Source organism: Capsicum annuum, chromosome 4 (assembly GCF_002878395.1).
Source record: "Capsicum annuum cultivar UCD-10X-F1 chromosome 4, UCD10Xv1.1, whole genome shotgun sequence".
NCBI lineage: Eukaryota > Viridiplantae > Streptophyta > Magnoliopsida > Solanales > Solanaceae > Capsicum > Capsicum annuum.
In genome coordinates, this window is record NC_061114.1 from 224,998,011 (window position 1) to 225,024,657 (window position 26,647).

General features: G+C 34.5%; 5 protein-coding genes across 13 annotated transcripts; 2 read left to right on the plus strand and 3 right to left on the minus strand.

Annotated features, from left to right (window-relative positions):
* Window positions 1-1,312: 1,312 nt before the first annotated feature.
* Window positions 1,313-4,698, plus strand: LOC107867069. The gene is made up of 5 exons (XM_016713178.2): window positions 1,313-1,519; window positions 1,732-1,813; window positions 2,657-2,989; window positions 3,913-4,253; window positions 4,337-4,698. The coding sequence occupies exons 1-5, from the start codon at window positions 1,442-1,444 to the stop codon at window positions 4,553-4,555; spliced, it is 1,053 nt and encodes a 350-aa protein (XP_016568664.1). The 5' UTR covers window positions 1,313-1,441; the 3' UTR covers window positions 4,556-4,698.
* A 771-nt stretch (window positions 4,699-5,469) lies between these two features.
* LOC107867070 (putative pentatricopeptide repeat-containing protein At3g23330) lies at window positions 5,470-8,552 on the minus strand. The gene is made up of 2 exons (XM_016713179.2): window positions 6,056-8,552; window positions 5,470-5,879 (listed from the first exon to the last, which is right to left on the minus strand). Exon 1 carries the CDS (start codon window positions 8,296-8,298, stop codon window positions 6,439-6,441), a length of 1,860 nt encoding a protein of 619 aa, XP_016568665.2. The 5' UTR covers window positions 8,299-8,552; the 3' UTR covers window positions 5,470-5,879; window positions 6,056-6,438.
* A 126-nt stretch (window positions 8,553-8,678) lies between these two features.
* LOC107867071 (octanoyltransferase LIP2p, chloroplastic) lies at window positions 8,679-12,380 on the minus strand. Of its 8 annotated transcripts, none has more exons than XM_016713181.2 (6): window positions 12,162-12,380; window positions 11,538-11,621; window positions 10,483-10,618; window positions 10,135-10,399; window positions 9,602-9,752; window positions 8,679-9,070 (listed from the first exon to the last, which is right to left on the minus strand). In XM_016713181.2, exons 3-6 carry the CDS (start codon window positions 10,614-10,616, stop codon window positions 8,757-8,759), a joined length of 864 nt encoding a protein of 287 aa, XP_016568667.2. In that variant the 5' UTR covers window positions 10,617-10,618; window positions 11,538-11,621; window positions 12,162-12,380; the 3' UTR covers window positions 8,679-8,756. The 8 variants fall into 8 exon arrangements, with proteins under 8 accessions (XP_016568667.2, XP_016568668.2, XP_016568666.2 ...); XM_016713182.2 differs by having other exon boundaries at window positions 11,565-11,621; window positions 12,162-12,379; XM_016713180.2 differs by having other exon boundaries at window positions 11,450-11,621; window positions 12,162-12,377.
* Window positions 12,381-15,222: 2,842 nt separating this feature from the next.
* LOC107868568 lies at window positions 15,223-17,484 on the plus strand. The gene is made up of 4 exons (XM_016715256.2): window positions 15,223-15,643; window positions 16,482-16,559; window positions 16,679-16,778; window positions 16,942-17,484. The coding sequence occupies exons 1-4, from the start codon at window positions 15,293-15,295 to the stop codon at window positions 17,286-17,288; spliced, it is 876 nt and encodes a 291-aa protein (XP_016570742.1). The 5' UTR covers window positions 15,223-15,292; the 3' UTR covers window positions 17,289-17,484.
* Window positions 17,485-17,939: 455 nt separating this feature from the next.
* On the minus strand, window positions 17,940-24,212 carry LOC107867072 (probable hexosyltransferase MUCI70). Of its 2 annotated transcripts, XR_001673094.2 has the most exons (7): window positions 23,676-24,181; window positions 20,682-20,896; window positions 20,400-20,579; window positions 20,087-20,242; window positions 18,751-19,027; window positions 18,319-18,601; window positions 17,940-18,226 (listed from the first exon to the last, which is right to left on the minus strand). XR_001673094.2 is itself a non-coding variant. In XM_016713185.2 (6 exons), the coding sequence occupies exons 1-6, from the start codon at window positions 24,055-24,057 to the stop codon at window positions 18,369-18,371; spliced, it is 1,443 nt and encodes a 480-aa protein (XP_016568671.1). In that variant the 5' UTR covers window positions 24,058-24,212; the 3' UTR covers window positions 17,940-18,368. The 2 variants fall into 2 exon arrangements, 1 of the variants encoding a protein (XP_016568671.1); XM_016713185.2 differs by having other exon boundaries at window positions 17,940-18,601; window positions 23,676-24,212.
* Between the last annotated feature and the right edge of the window lie 2,435 nt (window positions 24,213-26,647).

Sequence of the window (26,647 nt, forward strand, 5' to 3'; positions counted from 1 at the left end):
CAAAAGTCAAAAAAAGAATTCAAAAAAGATATGGCCAAACACAACTCCAACTCCAATTTCAACTCAACTCTGAAAAATTTTAGTTTTCATGGCCAAACGACTACTTAGTTTATTAAGGAAAAGATTGTTGAGTTTTTTTGTTAAAAGAAAATCTCATATTGGTGGCTGAAATGATCGGAAGCCACAACAAAAAAGGTATAGAATTAAATCATTTGGAACGAATATTGTCATTATCATTTAGCATATTAAAAATACTTTTGAATTGTTTTAGCTCAATAAATTATTTAGATTCATAAATCGGTATCTAATTAATTATAGTAGTTAAGAAAAAACTAATGATATCAACATGATAGTACACAGCATTTTGCCTAAATAGCAAAAGCCTGTCAAATTATAAAAATTCCCAAAAGAATTGTCCTCATATCATTTCAAGATTTGTGTAGAAGTAGTTTAGCGTGAATCCCTTTAAAATATACAATTGCATGGGAGTTGGGACCAATTTTGTTATTCCCTGACTTTCATATATGTGGTTGAAAGATATAGAGAGGGGAAATAAAACAGATTGATATTATTAATAAACAATAATTTCGCAGCAGTTTATCTATATATTCGTAAGTAGGACAATTTATGGGTATTTAGTTAGTTAATGTCAAGTTTAATTTGCATCATATCTTAGAAGCAACCTTAACCGTCTATTATCAAAGCATTTTGGAGCCATAAACTAATTACATTTACATGCCTCATTAGCATATATAGTCACACAAACACATAGCCATGATCAGTGTTTTCAAAGGCGATTTTGGGGTGAATTTCAAAGCGGGTTGTACTAAAAATGCTCTAGGACGCAAAATGAAAGACGACGTAGATCCATAAGGTGTATGACGTCCTAAAATTTGAGGCATAATTTCTAAGGACATAAAAGCATAAGCCCCGTGACTAAAAACTTATATTCTGACATTCATTTGACATGAACCCCTACTCATACATTTAAAAGGTTCCTCTAATAGTTGAAAAGTATTTCTTTTCATTATATGTACGTATATTCAGATTACAGTGACAAAGAACATTGTTATCTAAACAATAAAAATTTGATTTGACTTCATTTTAAATTCAGTTAGAGTATATTTTAATATAATTCAGTTCAGCTAGATTCGAACTCGATTTAACTCCCATATTGTAACAAGTTCAATTAAGCTATAGCTCGACTCGAAATCAATTTGACAATCACTTCAAATTAGATTAAAAACACACACACAAAAAAAAAGGAGGGAAAGTTATCACTAGTATTACAAACTACACGAGCCAATGTGTCACTAAAATAAACATGAGAGGAAATTTGGTACTTTTTTCACTTAAAATTTAAAAGAAAAAAAAGTAGTAGCTCAAATGGGGTTTAGGGTTTTACAAATTACAAGTGTAATAATAATCCAACAAAAAAAAAATGAACCTGCAATCTGTTTGTCCTTTGCTTCAGCATCAACCTTCAATTCCCAAAATTTCTCAATTCCATTATCCCACTGTAAGTATTTTTCCTTGTAATTTTTCTTTCTATAGGAGTACATATTTACTTTTACTATGTTTGTTTATCTAAAGGGAGTAAGGTGGATAAGACCGCATATAATGAGTCCTTGTAGTTCGGAACCCGCGCATAGTTGAGCTTTTAGAGCACTGGGTTGCCCTGTTTTTTTTTTTAATGTTTCATTAATTTTTAATTTTATTAATTGTGTGCAGATTTCTGTGGTGTGGAAGAACAATGGTAGAAGCAATGTTAGATTGGATAAAACAACTCCTTTTGTTCAGAGTGGTTCGAAATGTAAATTTTCTTTGCTCTCTTTCAAATTTTCTATGTTGGGGTTTGTGAAAGTTGTTTAAAGGTAGAATTTTTGGTTGAAATTCTGAAATTCATGCTTTGTTGCCAATTTCCTTTGTTGGGTTTTGTAAAAAAATTTCTTTAAAGATCAAAACTTTGGGTTGAAATTGTGCTTCATGTTTTGTATTCCAAATTCCTCTTGTGGATACATCTACATTGCTCCAAAAGACAGCCTTTTGATTTGTTTCCAGTTTTCCTCTGTTGGGTTTTATGTAAATTGCTTTAAAGATAGTATTTTGGTTTGAAGTTCAAATATCCATGCTTCATCCAGTTAAGAACTCTCATGTTTAGAATATGCAAGTTGCGGAAATGAGGATGTTGAGGTAGATTTGTGGGCACACTAGGAGGGACAAGATTAGGGACGAAGATATATGGATAAAGTAGGAGTTGCCTCTGTGATGAACAATATGAGAGAACCGACGCTGAGATGGTTTGGGCATGTGAAGAGAAGTATAGATGCCTTAGTGATAAGGTGTGAGCGGTTGTCAATGAAGGGCGTCAGGGAGGTAGAGGCCGACCGAAGAAGTTTTGGGGAAGTGATTAGGCCGGAAATGGTGGAACTTGATCTTTCCGAGGACATGTCTTTAGATAAGAGAGTTTGGAAGTCGCGGATTAGGTAGAAGGATAGGCTTGGTGGTCGTAATTGGAACTGCTTTTGTACTGGCCTGTTCATGACGGAGTAAATCTCCATGGATGCTTCAAAAGACAGTCTTTCGTGTTATTCCCAGTTTCCCTTTCTGAGGATGTATATATTTTTTAATATGACTTTGTTTCCTTGTTTTGCAGTTATTCCGTCACTGAAGAGGGGATTCATAGTGTATGCCTCTAATTCCAGTCCTCCAGGAAAGTTGAATTATGATGGCAGGGAAAGTAGGGATGTGAGGATAATTTCCAATAATGGGTCTGAACCGTTTCGGGGTAAATCAGGTTCTGTTTCATTCCAAGGGATTACTCACCAAATGGTTGAAGAAAGTAAATTGGTGTCAGCCCCGTTTGAGGAAAAAAGAGGCTCCTTTCTTTGGGTTCTTGCTCCTATTGCATTGATCTCTTCGTTGGTTCTTCCTCGGTTCTTCATTGCGGTTGCCGTTGATGACTTGATCAAGAATGCAACCTTTGCAGGTATGTGAAAGTAGAGAAGGAGTTGGCTGTTACTTCCTATATGCTGTTTTTGTAACCATTGACTTGCTATGCAAATTCGGGGAAGATGATATTGACTAATCTGGTGATTGGATATGTAAGTTCATAGAAATGTTATTAACAAATTTTAAGCTGTAAATGTTAGATGCTTAAGTTACAATTTTGTGGTTATCTAGCTGATAGATATTGATATTTGAGTTTTCAATGGAGATTTACACTGTCTGTCTGTCTGTCTAGGTATTTGCATTTAAATTCCTATGCCTTGCTAGCATTCATCTAGTCTATTCAATCATGGAGAGAAGAATCTAATGGTTCAGACAATTATAATGGGTAAATACACACACACACACACACTAAACACCTTGCCTTATTTAACAAGAAAAGATACACCCACTCTAGATGAAACTAGCAGTATGCTTAGAGCAGATGAAAAACAAGATTAACGTCTCAGAACCCCCTACTGTTATAAAAAAATTGTATGTTTCAACTGAATGTTAGTAGTAAAATGCTCAACTTTGGAAGGTATGTTAAAAGTGTTATTTTGGGCTACCTGGATAGATTTTATGATAGTTTTCAATAGGTCAACTAGGTGTGGATGTGTAGCTAGCTTGTTTAAGCGGTTAAGCAACAACGTTGTGAATCTTGAATAACAATTTTATAGTCAATTTTCTCCCCCAAAAGTTTCTTGTTAATAAGCATTTTACCATGTAATCGAATCTCATTCATTTTATTGTTACTGGAAGGTAGCATGTTATCAGATTTAAAGAAACAAAAGATTTCCAAATTGTACGAGCTGCATGATTGTGAAAATTATAGCTAGATGCACACAATTCAGCTGCACCTGCAGTTGTACTTGTGAAAATTTACTTGTGAAAATTTACTGGAATCTACATCTGTCTCTGCAGAAATTGTTACATCATTTTTCTCTGAGGTCATGTTTTATATTGGCCTTGCGACATATCTTCGGGTCACTGACAGTGTTCAGAAGCCATATCTACAATTCAGTGCAAAGAGATGGAGCCTCATAACTGGGCTAAAGGGATATATAACATCTGCTTTCTTTGTAATGGGGTTTAAAATATTTGCCCCACTCTTCGCTCTTTATGTTACCTGGCCTTCACTTGGTTTACCGGGCTTGGTTGCAGTGGCACCTTTTCTGCTTGGCTGTTTGGTACAGTATTTATTCGAGCGATTTCTGGACAGACACGGATCATCTTCTTGGCCCTTGGTGCCAATTATTTTTGAGGTACGCAAAATGCTAACTTTTTCCTTTTCTTTTCGGGGGTAAAGGTAAGTAAATGTGGGATTGAGGATTTCGAATCTTTGCAGGTTTATAGGATATATCAGTTGACGAGAGCCATGCATTTTGTGGAGAAGTTGATGTTTTCCATGAGCGGAGCTCCTGTTACCCCCGAGTTGTTTGACAGAAGTGGTGCATTGGTTGCTTTGATAGTGACTTTCCAAGTCTTAGGAGTAACTTGCTTGTGGTCCTTGCTTACATTTCTTCAAAGGCTCTTTCCTTCCAGACCTGTTTCTGAAAACTACTAATCTTTGTAGATGAAGATGTTGATCTTTTTCCTCTTTTGTTTTATAGGAACTTTGATCTGCATTACTTTAAATTATTTTGTGAAGTATGTGATCCCAATTCTGAGCCAATTAATAGAGAAATGCCTTGGCTTTCACTTAATCAATTAAGGTTTTCTTTCACTGATTAGTAAATGGAAGAGGAACTCTAATTCATCCTAAAAGGGCAGGTGCACTCAAGCTCCTGTTATGCGCAAAGTTCGGGGAAAGGCTGTACCATTTGTGTATGGGTCTCCATGTGTTTGTCTGTGTGTGGTTTTTGAGCTAGGAGCGCTTGGAATTTCTGTCCTACTCTATAGTATTAAAAAAAAAGTGGCTCTCCTTCGCTTTGTTTTTGGTAGTGGAAGATAGAGTCAAGTTCCGAAGGAAGCGTGTATGCCCTTAGCCCCCTCACTCATGAAACGACTCTAAGCTAAAGAGATGGTCTATGGCGCTACCCCTATCCAGTCATGGGCAGCGTGACGTAGAACAAGACATCATCCCAGCAAAGTCTAACAAAGGTTGGACAAGTCAGTCATGCATGATCTACAGCGCCGAGAAGCGTTCCTTATGTATGCAACCTTGCATTTTTGTAGGAGTCTCTTTTCACGGTTTGAATCAATGACCTCCTGGTAACTATAATTTATCCCGGTAAATTTAATTGGATTTGTCTGTTTGATAATTACGATCTTTGAATGGTACTCCAGCATGAAGCAACTAAGAAAGAAAAAGTGTCCATACACATCAGAAACTTCAATCGCATACACATTACATCTAATTAACAAGTTCGCTACATATGCAGAAATCAAACAAGTTTGTTTTAGCAATAATGAACCTTCGATTGCGGAATTGTTTAAAGGATGATAAGCACTTAAATCTGTGTCAACACATGATCAATTTGTCCTAAAAGCATGTCTGATCTTTCTGTATAATCTGTTGAATAATTCACTTTCCAAGAATATAAGTGTTTCCCTAATCAAGCCAAGAGGAGGATTTTCTCACGAAATTAAAAGAGGTGTAGGTTTACATTGGAGATCAACTTGAAAAACTTCAGAAAACTCCTAACTAAAGATTTATGAGTAATATCAATAAGTTGGACATCATCAATGTCCTGATGGTTTTCTGTACCACCGCCATTAGAGCGAGTGCTCCCTCAGCAGTCATTTTATGCTTCCAACTTGATGATCGCGGATCCCACATGGAACTATCTGTTGAAAGGGTGACGGATCTGTGGTGACCTTCAGTGTTAGACCATGATAAGTGACACACTGAGATACTCGAATGACAATTGCAGCTAATTTCCAACCACCTGAAAGAAGCCAGTGTTAGATCAATGTTACATTACATGCCTCCCTTGAATATCTACTTAATCTTAGCCCATCAAAATTCAAAATTTACTAACATCTGACTAGACAACTTCGAAAAGAAACTTTGCAAGGGCATTGTTGAGGAAGTAGGCAGCACCAGGTGAAATCAGAAATGTACCTGACCAGGACCATGGTAAGTTACTTCGCCACCACGTTCTGTTAAAAAGGAGCCTTCTTCAAGTAAAAATGTAGATTCTCTTCAGAGCCACTAGTACCCAACGTATAAACTGGTACTGGTAATCTCCGAATAAAACCTTAGAACAGTAAAGTATGTGGCAAACTTATGGCACTAGAGTTCAGGCTGGGGGACTGAATACAGGGGCACTGCAACTGATGCATCTGGTGATCCAAAGCAGTATCCGTATGTGCCTGCTCTTTATCTTCCTCTTCTGCATCTCACATGCCCAAACTTATGTCATTCTCAGAGGCGCGTGCCTTCAGTTGCACGGCAGCTTGTTTCAATAATCATTGACCTGTGAAATTCTTGATTTCAATCTCCAGCTAAGTCCATGATTGGCCTGGATGTTTCATAATTTTCCTCTCCTGCATCAAACCCCTTAAATTTGATGCTTCATCCCAATTTTCATGCTCTGAACAAGTATTTGACAACAGAATGTAGGGACTATGTTCACTCGGCTTAAGTTCGAGCAATTTCTCAGAAACATGTCTTGCCATCTTTACATTTTTATGCAGCAAGCAAGAAGATAAGAGTACCTTCCAAACCTCAGACATGTTAGAGATGCCGTGCTCATGAATGAAATTATAAGCCTCCTCTAAACAACCTGCTCGGCCGAAAAGATCAACCATACAAGAAAAATGTTCAACACCAGGCTTGATGCCATAAACTTGCTTCATCAACCTAAAATACTTGCATCCTTCTTTCACCAAACCTGCATGACCACATGCAGTTAAAAGACTGACGAAACTTACTTCATTGGGTGCAATCCTCTGATTCAGCATACACTCAAATAACTGAACAGCGTCCAATCCTTTTCCATGTATAGCATAACTGTTTATCATATTAGTCCACACCACAATATTCCAAGTTTTCGTTTGCTCAAAAAACAACCGAGCAGAATCTAGCTTTCCGCATTTGGCATACATGTCAATAATTGCTGAAATTAAAAATATGTCCGATATATGTCCAAGTTTTTGGACATAGCCATGAATCTGCCAACCAAGTTCCAAAAGCCCACAATTTGCAGAAGCACTGAGAATGCTTGACAGTGTAAACACATCAACTTCCAATCGATCCCGTACCATGGAGCTAAAAACATCTAAAGCATCTTTTAGCATGCCATTGTGAATATAACCTGATATAATTGTACTCCATGGAACATAATGTGAATGTTGTACTTCACTAGTAACTTCACGTAATTCTTGGAAAATCGTAGAAGCCTTCTCCATTTGACCACATTTACAATACATATCAATCAACAAGGCCCTTACAAGCATGTCTTTGTCTATCGACAACCTCTTCACTTTACCATGGATCTGCCTCCCTAATTCGAGATCTCTAAGGGAAGACATCAAAGCTAATGATATAGAAAAAGTAACTTCGTTAAAAGAAGGACAATCTAAGGTCATTTGGCGTAGGAGCTTAAGTGCATGCCTATGAAACCCATGTCGCATAAGTCCATCAATGATTGTATTCCAGCTCGAAACATCCTTCTCAGGCATCATTTCAAAGAGCTTAACACTTCTCTCCACATCTTCCGTAGCCAAATATCCCGCCAACTTTATATTCCATGATACCACATTTTTATAACTCATCGTTTCAAAGAACCTTTCAGCATAATCGATAGCCTCACATTTCACGTAAAGATCAAGCATAGCATTCTCCAATGCAACATCCAAATCAATGGCAGCAGCAGTAATAATCCAGCCATGGATGGACTTACCTAATCGAAGCCCGTTACTAATACTAGAACAACAACACTTGAGAACACTAGATAAAGTGAACTCATTAGGAATAACAATACCCTCTTTTTGCATCTTAATAAAAAATAATAATGCATTTACATAAACCCCAAATTGAGCAAAACCTGAAATGAGTATCGTCCAGGTTCGAACATCCCTTTGAGGAATTTCATCAAACAGCTTCTGGGCAGAAGCTAATTGATTACTTTTTGTGTAAAGATTCAAAATATAGTTACTGATACTACATGAGTTGTGCGCAGAGCCATCTTTGATTTTCTTGGAATGAATGACTTGGACTTTGAAGGAAGAATAATGAGCATAATGTTGAAGCTTTATGGGAACTGGATTTATAGTATTACTACAAACTGCAACTGTACAAACAGATTTTACAAGTCGATTAGAGTAAAGGAACGCAGAGCTTACCGCTTGCTTCCATGTCATTGTAACTAGCAAACTAATAGAGAAATGTCTTAGCTTTCACTGATTAGAAAATGGAAGAGGAATTCTAATTTATCTAAAAAGGCAGCCGGTGCACTCAAGCTCCTGTTAATGCACAAAGTTCGGGAAAAGGTTGGACCACAAGGGTCTATTGTATGCATCGAAAGAAACTTCAATCACATACACATTGCACCTAGTTAGCAACTTTGTTTAAGCAATAACGAATCTTTGATTGCAGAATTGTTTAAATCTGATGATAAGCACTTAAAGTCTGTGTCAATACATGTTCAATTTGTCCTAAAAGCATATTGTTCTGCACCATTTTAAATTACTAATGGAAAAGTTTCAAGGTTTTATAATTTGGATCAATGAGACAAATGCACTTGAAAATAAAATTGTTACAAATCTGTTGAATATAATTCACTTTCCAAGAATAAAGTCTTTTCCCTAAACAAGCCTTCTCAAGGAATTAAAAGAGGTGTAGGTTTACATCGGAGATCAACTTGAAAAACCTCACAGAACTCTTTGACCAAAGATTTATGAGTAATATCGATAAGTTGGGCATCATCAAGGTCCTGATGGTTTCCTGTAACACGGCCATTAGAGTGCGAGTGCTCTCTCAGCAATCCTTTTATGCGTCCAACTTGACGATCACGGATCCCACATGGAACTATATGTCGAAAGGGTGACAGATCTGTGGTGACATTCAGCGCTAGACCATGATACGTGACCCATTGAGATACTCGAATGCCAATTGCAGCTAATTTTTGACCCCCTGAAAGAAGCCAGCGTTAGATCAGTACTACATGCCTCCGTTCAGAAGTAAGAGACGTAATAATAATACACCATACTCACGGTTGTGGGATAACAAAAGGAAGGACGAAAAGATTCTTGGGCGAGGAGGCCGGAAGGAAGAGTAACAATGTACTAACTTAAGTTGGATTTGCTGGTTCTCTTGATTAGGCACTATATTTGCAGGCTATGTTGCTTGGACTCTTCAAAAAATGTCAGCGGGTGCATGTCGGATTCTTCAAAAGTAGTGTATTTTTGGAGAATCCGACACGGTTGCGGCATCGAAAAGTGAAGAGTCCGCCCAGCATAGTTTGCAGGTCATGTCACAATTCACAAGGGCCATGCATATGCCCCTTGGGCACATGGGAAATCTTTAACATAAAATATTTTATGAACTATAACTTTACCAATGATTCTCTAAAACCATAACATCTTAAGTTTTGTTCAGAAATTTTTGATAGCACCATTGAAGACTGATATGGGCAACCAAATGATACGGAAAATCCATACTTACCAACCCAAACACCAGTTAGGCCATCAATTCTTGAAGCCTCCATAGAAAATGATGAAGAAAGAACTCGAATGATCACCTCCTCAAGGCTCCTGAGGTACCAATGAAGGTCCATCTTATGATATCGAAGATTGATGATGGGGTACATAACAAGCTACAGTTTCAGATAGAAGCATTATAAGTCAGAAATGTAAAAGTTCAAACAAACACATGAGTTATCCTAATCCAACCTACAAACAGTTAATCAATCGAGTATAACATAACGGTCTTGTCAAAGCCAGATTTGATACGGGAGTTTGAGGAATCTCTAGATAATCATAGCGCATCAAAATGTCATTGTTACTGATACTTTCCCTTACCAACATATGACCAGACAACTTTAAAAAGAAACTTTGCAAGCCCTTGATGAAATGATATCAAGCATTGAGAACAACCTATACACTTGGCTTATTATTAGTAAACTAAGAAAATAAGAATCATACTATAGTATGATAGTTAGGAGAATAAAGCAGTAACAGGTGAAATTAAAAATGCACCTGGCCAGGGCCATGGTAAGTTACTTCACCACCACGTTCTGTTCGGTACAATTCAAAAGGAGCATTCTTTACATCAAAATTTAGATTCTCTTCAGAGCTACCAGTACCCAATGTATAAACCGGCTGATGCTGCAATATAATGAGTGTGTCAGCGAGATCCTCATTCCTTTCAATTCGTGCCTTCCTCTCGTCGACAATGACCTTTTGCCAGGACCATGCTTTGGCATATGGGACTAACTCTTTGTACATGTCATAACAATCACAGCTAGAGTCAAACAGAGTTAACCTAGTGAAAAGCCTCAAGTTGCACAACAACTGTTCATCAAAGTGTCGACAAGAAAATCTTACCATCTTTTCGCTTGACATCTTATTAAAGTCGGTCTCCTGACGAAGGGTGTACCCGAATGTTGCTTAACCTTTGATTGGTTGCCCAGTGGCCGTGTCGAGACTAAGCAGAACATCGAATTTGTGAAAACAACCATTTCTGCAAGATTTAGAATTAGTGGATTTCGAATAACAAGTATCAGTCTCCGAAGTATATAAAAAGAATATTATAAGACATATCAAAATGTATTGAATGAATATAAGCAAGACGAGTTCCATGAACGTAAAATCAATGCTTGCAAGCAAGTTTACGAAAAAGCATCCAAGGATAAGAACGGAGTAATTTATACACCATCGCTTATTTGCTGACTGACCCAACCCAGAATATTGACTCGATTTACATAAATGGGAAGGATCAACTCACTTATGTAAGTTTTAGTACTTGAACTCAGTCCACCTAAATTACAAAACAACAGATGCTGCACACTATTAATCATGCAAGATGAGAATTCCCCAATCTCGAATTTGATAGGTGTTTATAAAACTAAATCAAGTCAGCTCCAAAATGATTATATTCTACTCATTTTGAAAACAAATTATGCTTCATTGTAACAAAGAAACACAAAATTGGTTCAACAATGCACAGTTAGGCTCCAAACCTATACTTATAACTTATAAGGTACCTCTTACCTCAACACAACGGCAAATTATTCCAACAACATACCAAATAGCAGTCACATGAGATTAGTCTCAATTATCATTCTAATAATAGTCATTATCTGTAACGATTTTCAAACTAAGCTGAGGATGCGACAACCATCAATTTCATAATCTAGATTCTACAAAGATTGTCTCAAGGCAATGATAGAGAAGCAGATTAAAACCATCAAATACAAGAACACTTCTACTTACCCGAAAACATCATGTACTCAAATAAAATAAGATATATTAAACAAGTCTTAACAGGCAAGCCAAACTTTTAAAATTCAACCTAACAAACACCCTTCAACTTCAAAGTAATAAGTCTTCTAACTGAAATCTGCACCAAAAGTTTAAACTTTTTTTTTTTGCGGAATAACCGTGGTATTCGGGCCAGCTTGCCGCACCTCGACTAATTCCACGGAATACCTGCCAGCTCCCACCAGCAACAGTATCATATAACTCTGTCCAGCAAAGTTAGAACAAATGGGAAAATTTCAAATTTTAAATAAAAGCCAGCAAAACTCTCTTCGAAAATTTCAATTCAGCACATTGAGATACAAGAATCAATTTCTCAAAATTTCAAATCACACAAAAGGAAGACGCTAACCTATGGTAAGAGGCTAAACGGACCGCAGCGAATTTAAATATAAATACTCCACCCATTTACTTTTACTTGACACATTTACCTCTCGATAGTCAAACTGCATTAACTAACATTTCGAGATGTATTTGTTTTTCATGTGTTAATATGAGAAGGAATGCAACGTATATAGTATTTTTCATATAGTTTTCAAACATAAAATGTTAAATTTAAAATATTTAATTAATCTAATTCAGTTTAGCTATAAAAATTAGTAAAATTGATCCTCACAAAGCGAAACGTGACAAATAATCAATTAGGAATACAATTTCAGACGCGAATAAGGAAACAATAAGCAAAAATAATTTCCAATTAACCAAAAATTAGGAGTAAATTGTGTAATGGAAAGACAAATGTTTACCTTGCTGGATCTGAAGAAGAACTCAACAGAAACTTATCCAACTGGACTTGTTAGTCTTTTTCAGATCAGTATAGGTTGCAGCTTCTTGTTCCCTCCGCTTGAATTGGTAAACAAATAGGAGTAATTAATTAATTAATCTATTTATTAAGGAAAAGGGGCAAAAATACCCCTCTACTTTAATTTATTAATTAGATTGACCCTTAATTACACTCTAGGACTAAATATACTCTTGCTGTTAGTAAACTTAACAAAAATACTCCTATAATTAACACTCTTCCACATGGCTTAACATTTGAGTGAGATGAATGTCACGTGGCATGCCATCTTATCATCTGATTTTTATTTCCTTAATATTTCTTTTTTCATTTTCAATTTTAATTTTTTTTTCCTTTTTTTCTTTTCTCTTTATCTATTTACAATGTCTCAAAAACAAAAATAAAAATTTCTTTCTTTTTCTTTATCTTTCTCTCCTCAAATTTCAAGATGATTTGGAGTAAAAATTTAGGGCAAAAATCAATCTGAAAAATATTACTGCGACAATATATGTGTGTCTGTCAGTATATATCGCAATTTTTTTTCATGAATACGATAAATACACATGATATAAATGAGATACATAGATAATTAGATATACACCGTCTTTCAGCTCATCTTGTTTGATGCCTAATTCAAAATGTCAGCTAGCAACTCTTCAAATCAAGCTCAAAATTTAGTAGTATAAGCTTCTTACAAGCGTTATCAACAAGATCTCTGGACATCCACTTTGAATTATAAGACTTTTTGAATTATTATTTATAGTTGTAAGAGTTGCAAGCTCAACAGTGATGGATTTCAAGGTGATGGTATTACATGGTGGAAAAATGGTTATCTAATTTGAGGAGAGAAACTTGAAAGATAAAGAGGAAGAAAGAAAATTTATTTTTGTATTTGGAACTTTGTAAATACATAAAAAAAAAAAAAAGGAAAAAAAAGAGGAAAAAAATTAAAATTAAAAAAAAAAAAAGAATATTAAGGAAATAAAAATCAGATGATGAGGTGGCATGTCACATGACGTCCATCTCGCTCAAATGTTAAGTTATGTGAAAAAATGTTAAGTATAGGGGTATTTTTATTAAGTTTACTAATGATAGGGGTATATTTAGTCTTAAAGTATGACTAAGGATAAATCTAGCTAATAAATTAAAGTAGAGGGGTATATTTAACCCTTTTCCCATCTTATTAATATAAGCCCCAACTTTGCATTTATATCTCTTGTATGTATATATACATTTTGCTTTAATAAGTGATGCATATATAATTACAACAACAAACTCAGTATATTTTCATATAGTGGGGTCTGGGGGTAAGATGTACACAGTTCATACCACTATCTCCGGAGAAGTAGAAAAGTTGTTTCTGATAGACCCCCGACTCAAGACACAGATGCTAAAATAATTACTATAAAAAAAACAATTGTGTACATTTATCATTTCCTTAACGATCTATATTTAAAAAAAAAAAAAAGATAATCAAAAATTGTTTTTTTGTATACACTTTTTCTTAACATCTAAATTTAACAAATTTAAAACTGATTTTTCAATTTTAAAGTTTGTGGCTTTTTTGAGAAAAATAACATAAGCATACACCTTCACTTACCATATTTACATAAATCTTCATCCTTACAAAGTAATTATAAAAATTTCAATTAATTATCTATCTTCGTTGGATGTGTCATGGGCTAATTATATATCTCGACGGACCCAAAATCGAAAAAAATATATCCGGAGCTAATTATGTAACTTTACAAAGAAAAAATGTATCTTCGTTGGATGTATTATGTATCTCAACAGACTCAAAATAAAAAAATGTATTGGAAGCTAATTATGTATGTTTATAAAAATGTATCTTCATTGGATATATTGAGAGCTAATTATGTATCTCGACAAATCCAAAATTGAGATTTTCAATAATTAAGCTCCAAACTTTCGAGATTTATGTTGTTTATCCTTTTTTTTACCTTATTTAAATTTTGATACCTTATTTATGAACTATAATTTTGCTCATTTAACAAAATTATATAAGAGTTAGAGAAAATTTTGATATTTCAAAAATTGTGTAATTTTTATATTTATAAAAAAAAAATTAATTCAACTCAAACATTCAAATTGCATACTCAAACAAAATGTCAACTTTAAATCAACAATTTAAAATCATGTCCAAACGACCGACAAACTTCATAAATCAAGTAATAAGAAGTTGGAAAAATGCTCGGTTTTCATCATGAACTATACATTAAAATTAATACACTAAAGATCTACGTAAGCATATATATGTGTCACGTATATACCACGTAGATATTAAGATTGTCAAAATTATAATTTTAATTAGTCGAAAGGTAATAGCATCCTTCTAAAATTTGGATGTGGCTCAATAATTTCGTATATAATTTAGAGTAAAAACAGTACAGTTTTTTCTAAGAATTTAGAAATGTTTCATAATAAATAATGACCGTCTAAATTGTAACATAACAACTTGAATTGTACAGCTCAATGAATCTATTAAGAAAGAATTTGGGCACGTGGTGGTGACTGATGATTTAAAATTCAACCAAGTACGTAACCAAAATGGAATCCCTCTTTCAAAATTCTAAAATAGATACTGTACCTCTTGTTTGTCTGCACCAATAAAAAGTCATAGAAATGCCACGTGTTCGGTAGAAAATGCTTATAACTCTACACGTTGAATCTAAAATATACACGCTAAATGTAAAAATATCGTTGAAAATTTCAGAGCATGCACCTTTATTATTATTTTTTTTAGTTTGTCATCGAGCCCGACTAATTTGAATTCGCATCGGATATGATCGATAGCATTTTCTACCAACATTTTTTTTCATATTAAAAACTTGAACTCAAAACCTCTAATTAAGCAAGAAACAGTATCATCCACCGTGGTATTTATAATTATGCAAACCGACCTCTCCAAGAAAAGTGGAGAAAATTGCCAAAACAAAGGTCACCAATAAATATTAGTATTTGCTTTTTCACTTCACGACAATACTAACTAATATACCACGAATCTTCTGCACCTTTTTCATATTCTATATAAACAAATATATATCTTGCTCGAATAGAGAAAAAAATTAAAATTAAATGGCCAATATCAGTGGTAGATTGTTACGTACCTCTAGACAATTGGGGTTAGGTGAGAATAATGGAGGCCAGAAGCAGCAGCAACGTTGTTATTATTTGAGGAATAATTGTTGTTTAAGGTTTAGATGTTTAAACAAAGGTGGTGGTGTTGGTGGAGGAGAGAAGAAAGTAGTGGCAGCTAAGGCTGTTGGTGCTGATGTTGTGTCTGAACCAATGACACAAAACTGGAAGATTTCTGATATAAGTTTAGTGCCAGATACTAATGTCTTAGATTTGATACTTCAAAACTTGAAAAACTTCATCAAACAAATGCCACAGAAATTGCATCACTTACAGTCGTTCATTGAGAAGGTATGGAGTTTTCTTTAATTTCTTAGTTCTCACTAGATTTTTTTTATCAGTCCGATACATTAAAGTTTTCGCTATGCATAGGATCCAAGGAAGGATTGGACCACAAAGGAGTACGTAACCTTACCTTCCATGCATTTCTGCGAGAGTGTTTTCATTTGAACACATGGCCTCGTGGTCACCATGTGAACAACTTTATTAGTTACTCCAAGACGATTGAAAAATAATTATCGTACCAAACAGAGTGTTTTTTTTTCTTTCTTTTTTTTTAACCAGTACCAAACAAAGTTATGGCGCCTATATATGTTGAATGAATGCATATATTAGCGAGTGTAGTTTGTAGATAGTTGATTAATACACAATTTTCTCCTTAGTGGAGCTTATTTTATCAAAGTAATCTTATTAATTATGCTTTAAAAATACACTTTGTATATTCATTTAATGATAGGAGTAGCGGGGCCGAAGTCTGCCCTTTGGCAAGGGTTCACCCGAACCTCCTTCAACGAAAAAATATACTATTTAGTCATGATTAAAATTATTTTTTATGTATCTATAATAGGTGTTGGACCCTTTCGACTAAGTTTTCTTCAAATATTGAACCCTTGAGTTGAAATGGCTTTGCCTCTGGAGTAATATTGGATGAGCATACTAAATTCTTTTCATAAATAAAATAACTAAATTGAAATAAATATTTTTACAAAGAAGCAACTATTTTGAAATGGAGGGAGTATAAATAGATTGCCGTTTTACATGGATCCAATAATTACATGACACATGTAATTACATAGACTCCTATCTGCTACTACTTTGTTGAGCTCAAGTTATTGAAACTGTCTTGTAGGGTATTTTGGATTGCCGTTTCTTCAGTCTCTTTGCAGTCATAGGGACATTGATTGGTTCATTATTATGCTTTGTCGAGGTAAAATATTACAAGTACTAATACTATGTTATGATTTTTGATTATTTTTTCATGAAGAAATCATTGATTTTATGAAACTGTAAGACTAATAAATTAAATAAATATCCTCATTGTTGCAGGGTTGTTACCTAATTGTAGAGTCATACGTTCACTATTTTATCGCAATCTCACGTAAGTCAGACCTTGGACATGTCGTGCAGCTATTGATCGAAGCTATTGGTATATTTTCCCTCTCTTAAACGTTGAAATCGGGAATTGAATTTATTATAAGATCGTGAAATGCATTAGTAGTGTGTATCAATCATTGTTGTTACAAGTTTTTATACTATCAGCATAAAAAAGTTAAACTCTGACTGAAGATTCTTTTTTTTTTTTTTTTCAGATATGTTTCTTTTGGGGACTGCTATGCTTACTTTTGGAATGGGATTGTATGTCATGTTTATGGGATCAAGAAATAATGTGAAAGGAGATCAATTGTCATGCAAAAACTTGTTTTATTTTCAGACACTTTCATCATTGATGGGAATGAAATCAGTGATGCAAGCCAAATCAAGAATAGGACATGCACTCATAATGCTACTTCAAGTGGGAGTATTAGAGAAATTCAAGAATATACCTGTGATTAATGGATTGGATCTTGCTTGTTTTGCTGGTGCTGTTTTTGTTTCATCCATATGTGTGTTCATTCTTTCTAGGCTTGCTGTCACTACCAGTAAGGCTGGCAACTAACATAATGGACCTTTTGACACCTTTTTGGTGAAGTGTATATATATGTATAGAGAGAAAAATTGTATAAGGAATGCAGGACTGTATACTAGTCAACAATTAGGACTTCTTATAGTTGACCTTTATGTTAAATATATTATTCTTTCAAATTGTAACAATATTTTTTTCGAATCAGTAAAATGAATTTCATTGTGTATTATGGTAAATACCTTATGAATGGTGAATTCTTTCTCCACCATAAAAAGAAGAAACAAGACACTCAAACTTAGCCTCATCAGGCAACTAAATAATCCAACTTTGAGAGCTCACATAGACGCCCTTAATGTGTCTCATGGACACCCGACGCTGACGTGACATAAATTTTGAAGTTGTCCGGATAGTCATTTTATAAGCTGAAGTGTTCACAACTAACGCAATCATTTTATAAGTTGAAGTGTTCACAACTAACGCAATGGAATTGAGATATCTCGATATGCTCACTCAATGTTTTGAGTATTTACTTGATAGCTGAAACCAACTTTTGAGTATCGATTTATGTATTATACCTAAAAAGAAAGTGGGAGTTACAGCAAAGTATACATAACTTGAGTTGTTCACACTACGCGAGGGATTGCTTATATAGAAATCTTATTCTAGACTCTACGCACAACATAGTACCAAGTAAGTTTTCACCTACAATTAAGTAACCAAATATTCAATCAAATATTATTTTACATCATAGTTTACAGCAAATCCTGCACTAATTCAAGAAAGCTAAACTTGGTGCTTCACATTTGGAAAATGCACCGTGATTTTAATACAGGATACGTAGACCAACAAAAGAATTATAAATAGATCCCTTCCAAAGAAGGCCAGTTTGTTCAAATGCACAACATACCATCACTGCTTTTTTCTCCTCCCCATTGATGAGACCCTCTCGGCCTCTCTGTATCCCACCAGGGCTGCAAAAAAAGTGCCCTTCAAATTCTGAAGAATAAATAGGAATGTGCTAATCCATGGAGGATGCAAATATGCCCGAAACTTGGAGAAAGACCTGAGCGTTCTTGGTTCGCCTATCCTTCTTGTGCAAACCATGAATATACATCAACTTGTCAGAGGCTTAGCTTTTCTTATGTGACCCATGCTATTGACGAGATCCTTGCGTGTACAAACAGGAAACATGTTGATATTTCTGAATTCTTTGAACCGCCAAAGGACGTATGGAAAACTCAGTTGATCACGGGATGTAAAGCGAACCACCTCATTGAACCATAGGCACATCAACAGATTAGTCGATGGTGTGTGCTCTCTCACAATAATTGAAGCCTCAGATAGAGCTGTACAGAAATAGTGAGTGTGAGAATGATTTATTGAGAAGAAAAATATCATCTAATTTAAGCAATTTAGGTATAGCAGTACAAGAATTATGCAGTGGATAAAAATCACGGTAAGCTCATTTCATCTGATAAGGAATGACAAATTCTACCTTTCTTCCCATTGAATCTCTTATCCTCAGGGAGTCCATCTTGACGGTACTGAGCTAACTGCACGGCCACTTCCTCCGGGGTTGCTTTGTTTTTCTTGACCACAGCCTTTGCCTCATCATACACGCTACTCCTAGCCCCGTGTTCTGAGATTGCTAGTACAGAGTTTGAGCGCCAGAGCAGAGCTTCCAACACACCCAATGGGTCCCTCCTAAGTTGGGATTTTGAGTCTACCCATATGGAATATCTAGAATTCGGAAAGAGACGATGGGCCAGCATCTGATTAATTTAGACATGAATTAAATCCTTATACATCATTTAGCCAGTAAAATGTTAATGCTCGTACTGATGCAATCCTATCATTTTAAAATCTCAGAGGGATAACTATAGAAAATTCGAAACTGTATTGAAAAAGAGTATTCAGGACTGAACATCGGACCAGAAGCATCAAAACCACTTCTTTTAGTCAAAACCCACAATATGAGACCATGACTCTTTGCATGACTCTTTGCTGCCACATTATACAGTTGTAAAAATTGTATCTGCTAGATGCAATGACAATAAAGGCAAAGAATCTCCGAACAATATCATCAATCAAATAATGCAATTTACGTTGTTATTTATGGGGTTGGGTCTAATATCCATGTGAATCAATAAATTAGTGCCATATATTTAATTAAAGACCCACGTTTTTTATCTCATAACTTCATTAAAGGAAAAGAATCAATAAATTAGTGCCATATATTTAATTAAAGCCCCACGTTTTTTATCTCATAACTTCATTAAAGGAAAAGACATTTGTAACCTGAAAATTAAAGGGTAATTTGGATCCAATAGGTGGAGAGGGGGCATATTTAACCCGAGAATCAACGTTAAGGGCAATTGGGATCCAATAGCGGAAGGAGGACAAATTTAAGTCATTTCCAATATGTTAGGACATTTTGACTCTTTTTCTGTTGGTAAAATAGGAAACCCGGGTAGGAGACAAGTAAAGGAAAATCAAGCAGTGCTTAGCCACATAGAGGGCACGCACGTGACGTGACGTTAATTTTTCTTCAAAATGATACATGGTCCAATTATTAAATCTCAAGAGGATGTGGCAAAAGACATCAAATTTTCTTTTCCAGACATTTTAATCTTCAAAACTGGTTCATCATTCCGATTTGCTTCATCACACTTCAATTTTGTAAGGCACCGTATTTCTCGACGCCTCGTGGAGAAGAATATTGTTGTTGGGAGTAAGACAAGATTACCAGAAGTCCCACTTTAAGTATTAGGTGACGTTCATTGTAAATGGAAAAGCATACAAGAAATTGAGGAATCCGGCAATAAGTATACCTTTGGGATTTTACCATTCAACCTTTGATCTGTGAATGGTAAATTCTTAACAAGGATGATGCGCCACTTTCCAATATAACGGTCATCACCAACTTTATGGCCATCTGCCTCTTGTGATGCAAGTGTAATTTCATCCCAAAAAGCCACAAAGCAAACCTGCATCATTTAATTCCAACGACATATATTAATTAAGGTGTCCTGCACCACTTTAAATCTCCAAACCCAACTATATTGTGATTGAAGTGTAATTTTTTACATAGTATAAACAAAAGATAGGAAATCAATCATGAACATTAACAATCCCAAAAACAACCTTCTTGAGAGATGACTCTGACATTCCTATAGGTTGATAGAGATCATCTCCACCACCAAATGCACAAGTCGACACCACAGCTTTGCATGATTCCATATAACTTCTATCTTCAGAAGAAATCCTAAAGCCTCCTTTCTCGCTGTAGAAACCACAGTGGATGGATGCATCCGCTCCTTTCACCTAAGATAATGCTTAAATTGTCAAAAGAAGAAGAAAGAGAGATGCATAAATTATTTCATAGGTAATAGGTGATCACCAAAAAGCAAGATGCAGGTTGACAACCTTAAAACCTTCATCCCTCTGCTTGAGAGTTTGGTTTCCTGTGAATAAATTAAATCTTGACTCCACCGAGTGTTGCTCAAATGGCATACCATCATCTATAGAAGCAGGATTGGCCTCTGTAATGTATATCACCCGTTTAATAGGATCAGCAGGTACTTTATCCATGGGGAAATCAAGATGCTCAAGTTCTTCAGCTGGTAGTAGCTTCAAGCAAGCTGCGAGAAATATGATTAGTTACACAGTAATGAAGACAATGGGCCAACAACACAGCACTTTGACAAGCATGTAAAATATCTTGTATATAAACAAAATAACTATGTAATAAACCACAAAGCAATGCCGAATACAGTAGATTTACCAAAAGAAAGCCAAATGACCTGTCCCATATGTCAACTAGATCACTTTAGCACCAAGTTTATGATTCTTCCTATATCCTAGATTTTCATATAATAACTCCGACTCCAACTCCAACTCCAACTACAATTTGGATTTGATTTTCTCGTGATTCATAGAGAACTTGAAAACAAAGTCATTTGGTTCTACTGGAGGCTGAGGATATAGCTTGAGATTGGTTCATTTGGAGAGACATCTACCTATGATCCCCCTCCATGGGATTTGATATAACAAGGGCACTTCATCTAACTCCACTGAAAAGGCGCGTCTTAACTAAAATACCCATATCTTTCTTCCCCTTTCTGCACCCTCTAAAAATTATATTTTCACTTCAAGGTAGTGGAGGACGAGTGCATTCAAATTCAGCATTTTTTATTGAATTTCTTTATTACTAATTTGTGCTTAACAGGTCCCTTAGTTTATCGACAATTTTCCTCATTCTTTTGTATTCTAGTAAAATCGTGTGAATGTTACGTGTTTCACTGAACATTTATTAGGTGCCTCTTTGTAATGTGATTATTCATCCTTTAGAATTAGGCATGCAGTTGCTAATAAGGATGGTTGGCCAGTTGGGAGGTAATGTGTCTAACCTCAATTTAGGAGATAAGAGACAGAATCCAATTGTCATACCCTTACAAAAAAATTCAGTAGCTAGCTGAATGAAAAATGTAATCCTTTAGCTACCTCAGATGAAACTGCCTAAAGGGTTGGTAATGAAAGGTGAAGAATCCTATAGGCTTTTTTGAAGAGGCAAGGAACTTTTACTGCTATCTGTAGTTCCGAGAAATGCAGCCATTAACCTGTTCTGGCTGACCAAAGGTTACTGACTTTTGATAGAAGCAGTACCAACCAGTTCCGCCTGGCTACTTGACGAGTATTTCTTTTTTGTTCAAGTACGAGAATAGTCCTTGTAGAAACAAAGCAAGGTTATTTAAAACACAAGGAAGGGTATATTTATCAATACCTTTACACTGAGACGTGCTTTCACACAGAGAATTTAATTATCCCTATTTTGAGCTTGGAGCATTTTAAGTCTCTCCAAAGCAAGTATACAAATCTTCATATACATAGTCAAAACAATTATTTAGTGTTTTATTGACCAAAACAATTCTTTAGTGTTCTATTCGTTAGAAACACATTTTTATCATCAGAAAGATAGTCGTAATCAAAACAACTTTTTAGTGTTTTATATGGATCAATATCCCAACGATCAGTCCTCTTTCCAGTTGAGGTCTATCCTTTTTAGTTTTCTATTTGGATCAATATCCCAACTCCCAACGATCAGCCCTCTTTTCGGTTGAGATCTTATCTATTTTAGTGTTCTATATGGATCAACATCCCAACTCCCAACGATCAACCCTATTTTCTGTTGAGGTCTTATCCTTTTTAGTGTTCTATATGGATCAACATCCCAACTCTCAACGATCAGCCCTCTTTTCTTCTGAGGTCTATCCTGCAGAGGTACTCGAATTGAATGAATGATCAATTTCTAGCCTTTTTAAGGTCAAGGGATACCAATCAGGAGTGGCCAATTCTGAAACATGCATCAAACATAGTAAAGACCAGATTTTTTTCATTTGTACTTATACAACAACAACAACAAACCTAGGTGAATTCCCACCAAGTGGGGTCTGGGATTTGTTTGGTGAATTCCCACCAAGTGGGGTCTGGGATTTGTACTTATACCTAGCACATAATTCATTTATCTGAAACAACAACAACAACATATCCAGTGGATTCCCACAAAGTCGGGTCTGGGGAAGGTAAAGTATACACAGTCCATACCACTAAGGTAAAGTATACGCAGTCCATACCACTACCTCAGATGAAGTAGAGAGATTGTTTCTGGTAGACCCCCGGCTCAAGAGTTTATCTGAAACAACATCTTGCAGAAATGCAATATAAGGTTGCGTATAATAAATCCTTGTTGTCCAGCCCTTCCCCACATCTCACATATAGTGGGAGCTTTAGTGCACCGGGCTGCCCGTTTAAACAATCAGAAACATTAGGAGCTTCTAATCAGATACTTGCCCAAGGACTGCAGATATGCATTTTTCAAGCAGCCTAACAAATCCTAACTTCTTTGAACTTCAAATCACTATTTCATATTCCGTGCTTGTAAAATTTAATAATACAAGCAATTAGCAACAATCAATTAAGCACATAGATAATTTAGATCATAATACAAAACATCTCATTGAAAACAAAAAACTCACGTTCTCTAACTCCATGGACAACATGAGTCACCGGATCAAGCCGATTCAAATTCGTCAGCATTTTCTTCTCAACAACCTTATCAATTTTACGTTGTCCAGTTTCCGAATTCCACAAAACACAGCTCAACTATCAATTGTTCACTTTTTCTATCACCATCACTCAGGTAGGAAAAGCGAATAAATCAAATTCGAGGTATGTCTCGATAAATAATTGATAATAATTCAGGCAGAAAACTCGGACACATGACACTTCAGGAACAAAATTCAAAAAGCCGAGAACTCTAAATTCAATAATACTAGCAATGTGCACATTCTACGTTAATAAATATCGTAACAAAAGCAATTAGCCACATACATAATTCAAATCATAATGCAAAAAACTTACGCTCTCTAACTCCATGAACAACATGAGTAACCGGATCAAGCCGATTCAAATTCGTCGGCACTTTTTTCTCAACAACCTTATCATGAATTTTACCATGTCCAGTTTCCAAATTCAATTTTTTACCAGGTTTTCCTCCAATTCGAGAAGCTTCGAATACGAGAAGACCAGCAGCAAGTAAAAACACCACAACAGGCCACCACTTAAGGAGCTTTTTAACGACAATATGAGAGAATCCGGTACCGGTTTTGCCTCCTCGGAGACCAATTTTCTTTCTCTTTCTACGGGCTCGCGCTCTAAGCTTGTTGGCGAATTCGTCGGGTTCGTCGTCGGAGACATTGATTGAGATACTGTTGTTGTTTAACATCGAAGATGATGACGTCATTTAACGGCGGGGATTAGACGAAGTAAAATTTAGCAGCGTAGCTGGAACGACGCCGTATATGATCCTTGATCTGATAGTTTCTCACTAGAGTATTAGCTAAAGTGACTTTCTTTTTAAGCTTGAATGGCTTTTTCTTTGTTTATTCCAACTACACGCGATGCGGTCGATATTAAATGAAATTAATTATAAAAATTATTATCTTATTAATTTTATATAATAAAAAATTTATTTAAAATTATTCATATATTTAAAATTAATAAATTTATGTAATACGAAAAATAACTATTAAAATATTGAACTAAATATCATTAATTACATAAAACTTAAACATTTCTTTTCGAAAGTTAGTATCCGCATGTAAATAATATTATATTGTAATATAATTATTTGAGAATATTAGAAAATATTGTGATTTATATTGGTTTATTTTGTAAAAAAAAAAAACATATAATTACAAAAGAAAATGCATATATAACATAATTATTAGTATTAGTTAAGTGACTTGGTTCTAAATTTGGTTAGAAAAACAAAGAACTAATGAAAGATATGTTTTAGAGTTATGCACACGAGGCTTCTCTCTAAAATTTTATCTTGAAATTTAAATTCTTTTATATTAAATATTTTAATTTGCACCCTCTATCAAAAGGAAGAAAGGAGTTTCCCTTCTCGTTTCATTCTTAGTAGATTTTTCTTTCAAAATAAATTTTGCATTCCTTTGCATGAACTTGAGCAAAGTCTCAATAATAGTCATTTTTCCCTCTCCTAACTTGTTTGCACGATTTCACTATGTTCACTTATTCCTTATGATAATGGACCAACAAATATTAATGAATCTTATTGTATATTATTTTCTCGAATAAATGGTTTAGTCCTTCGTAGATTTGAATATTCACTCTTCAACTCTATTTTCGATCAACCCTATCATACTTTCTCAATTTATTCAATTTGAATGAGATTATAAATATTAATCTCATCGAAATTAAATTCCCTCCCATCTTAGAACATTCAACTAATACTTAACCCCTCATGTTCATCAGTACAATAAGATATTAATCTTATTTACCTTTATCCTTTATATTATACAAAGTAGATCAAAATAATTATTGCACCAAAAGATCTACAATATTCTAAATTGGAGTTATAATATAAATATACACATGATTGAACTCATTGTCCGTTTATATCAACTAAAACAAAAAAATAAGAAAGTTTGTAGCATAATGTTTATAAATAACAAATGATAAATGACCTTTACTTTCACATTAGTGCAATATGCTACGTAAAAGTACAATAATATTTGCAGTAAGAATTTAAATATAATGAATTTGAAAAAAATTAATATTCATAAGTATTTGATTTATTGAATTTGAGCATTTTTCATTGAGCACCAGCCGCGAGATACTCACCCAAATTTTGATCTCCGATATATAGCTTTATAGTAGTCCTATTGTCGGGTAAATTTCATAGATAGTTATACAACTATCATTTTTTTACTAAGGTCACTTAACTATCATCCCTAATACAATATTAAAAAACTTTTAATATACTATTAAAATCACACAATTTAATTTACAAATTAATTGTTAATCATAACATATAAAAATATAGTATAGACAAATGAAGTGTTAATCCTAATAAATAGAAATATAATGGGTTAGTAATTTAGTATTATAGTTCATTAATTTTTGAAATCATATTATTATCTCACTAAAATATAAAGCAACAATATTTGCAATACAAGAAAATCAACTATCTAATATCAATATTAGTTTCTTCATATTTAATGTATAACTTGTAAATTTTTATGCTATTGCTAAAATTCTCGTTGCACATTTTGACTAAAATAAATTTTTATAAATCTTTAAAAATGTATGGCATATTAAAAGATCACTAACTTAAATTTTCAAAGAGTAAAAATCATATTTTTTTTATAAAACATAAAATACACGAATACTGGCTCATAAAATTTTCACCAAATATGTAGAAAATAAATGAATATGCAACATAACTTGTATATTTAGTTGACTTGATAAATCAAGAAAAATCTATTCTAAAACAATACTCACAGTAAATTGAAATTCTAGCGATTATCACGACAAGATAAGTTGTGGCAAAAATCACTTGCAAAATTCATCTTCTCCAACATGTTATGGCAGAAATTAATTAGCTTTTACTAAGTGTAGTCTTTTGATATAGTGATAAATTGTTATGACATTAGAACTTCTAGATTAATTTCAGTTGGTACAATATTCTTTTCCATATATATGTATATAATTGTTAATTGATTATTTATTTTCTATTTATATTTCTCAGTCAATTTTGTCATGCTTCCTTAATTGACTTACATCGAATGAAATCATAAATACTTTTTGTCATATAAATATTCATTTTATGTAATATAGACACGTAATTTTGTCCCTCCCAGAAAGTATTTTTTCCATCTTTTACCTCATCCTACAGTGTACCCTTAACCATATAATCATACCCCACAAAAATACAAAAATAACAAACTCCCTAACAAGTTAAATCCCTAATATTCCCTTATCCCAACAAACCTTATCCTAACCAACTCCCTATTCACCACCCCCAT

Bases quoted from the DNA above. Each gene is read 5' to 3' on its own strand.
- LOC107867071 (XM_016713181.2), bottom strand. From the start codon at position 10,616: ATGGTTGTTTTCACAAATTCGATGTTCTGCTTAGTCTCGACACGGCCA. The intron at 10,400-10,482 runs GTAAGATTTTCT...GTTTGACTCTAG, and splicing joins AGATGTCAAGCGAAAAGATG to CTGTGATTGTTATGACATGT. The intron at 9,071-9,601 runs GTAAGTATGGAT...GGCTTCTTTCAG, and splicing joins CCTAACTGGTGTTTGGGTTG to GGGGTCAAAAATTAGCTGCA.
- LOC107867070 (XM_016713179.2), bottom strand. From the start codon at position 8,298: ATGACATGGAAGCAAGCGGTAAGCTCTGCGTTCCTTTACTCTAATCGA.
- LOC107867069 (XM_016713178.2), top strand. From the start codon at position 1,442: ATGAACCTGCAATCTGTTTGTCCTTTGCTTCAGCATCAACCTTCAATT. The intron at 1,520-1,731 runs GTAAGTATTTTT...AATTGTGTGCAG, and splicing joins CTCAATTCCATTATCCCACT to ATTTCTGTGGTGTGGAAGAA. The intron at 4,254-4,336 runs GTACGCAAAATG...GAATCTTTGCAG, and splicing joins TGGTGCCAATTATTTTTGAG to GTTTATAGGATATATCAGTT.
- LOC107867072 (XM_016713185.2), bottom strand. From the start codon at position 24,057: ATGACGTCATCATCTTCGATGTTAAACAACAACAGTATCTCAATCAAT. The intron at 19,028-20,086 runs GTATACTTATTG...TAAATTAATCAG, and splicing joins TGAATGGTAAAATCCCAAAG to ATGCTGGCCCATCGTCTCTT. The intron at 18,602-18,750 runs GTAGAATTTGTC...ATTTCTGTACAG, and splicing joins GAGATTCAATGGGAAGAAAG to CTCTATCTGAGGCTTCAATT.
- LOC107868568 (XM_016715256.2), top strand. From the start codon at position 15,293: ATGGCCAATATCAGTGGTAGATTGTTACGTACCTCTAGACAATTGGGG. The intron at 16,560-16,678 runs GTAAAATATTAC...TCATTGTTGCAG, and splicing joins CATTATTATGCTTTGTCGAG to GGTTGTTACCTAATTGTAGA. The intron at 16,779-16,941 runs GTATATTTTCCC...TTTTTTTTTCAG, and splicing joins GCTATTGATCGAAGCTATTG to ATATGTTTCTTTTGGGGACT.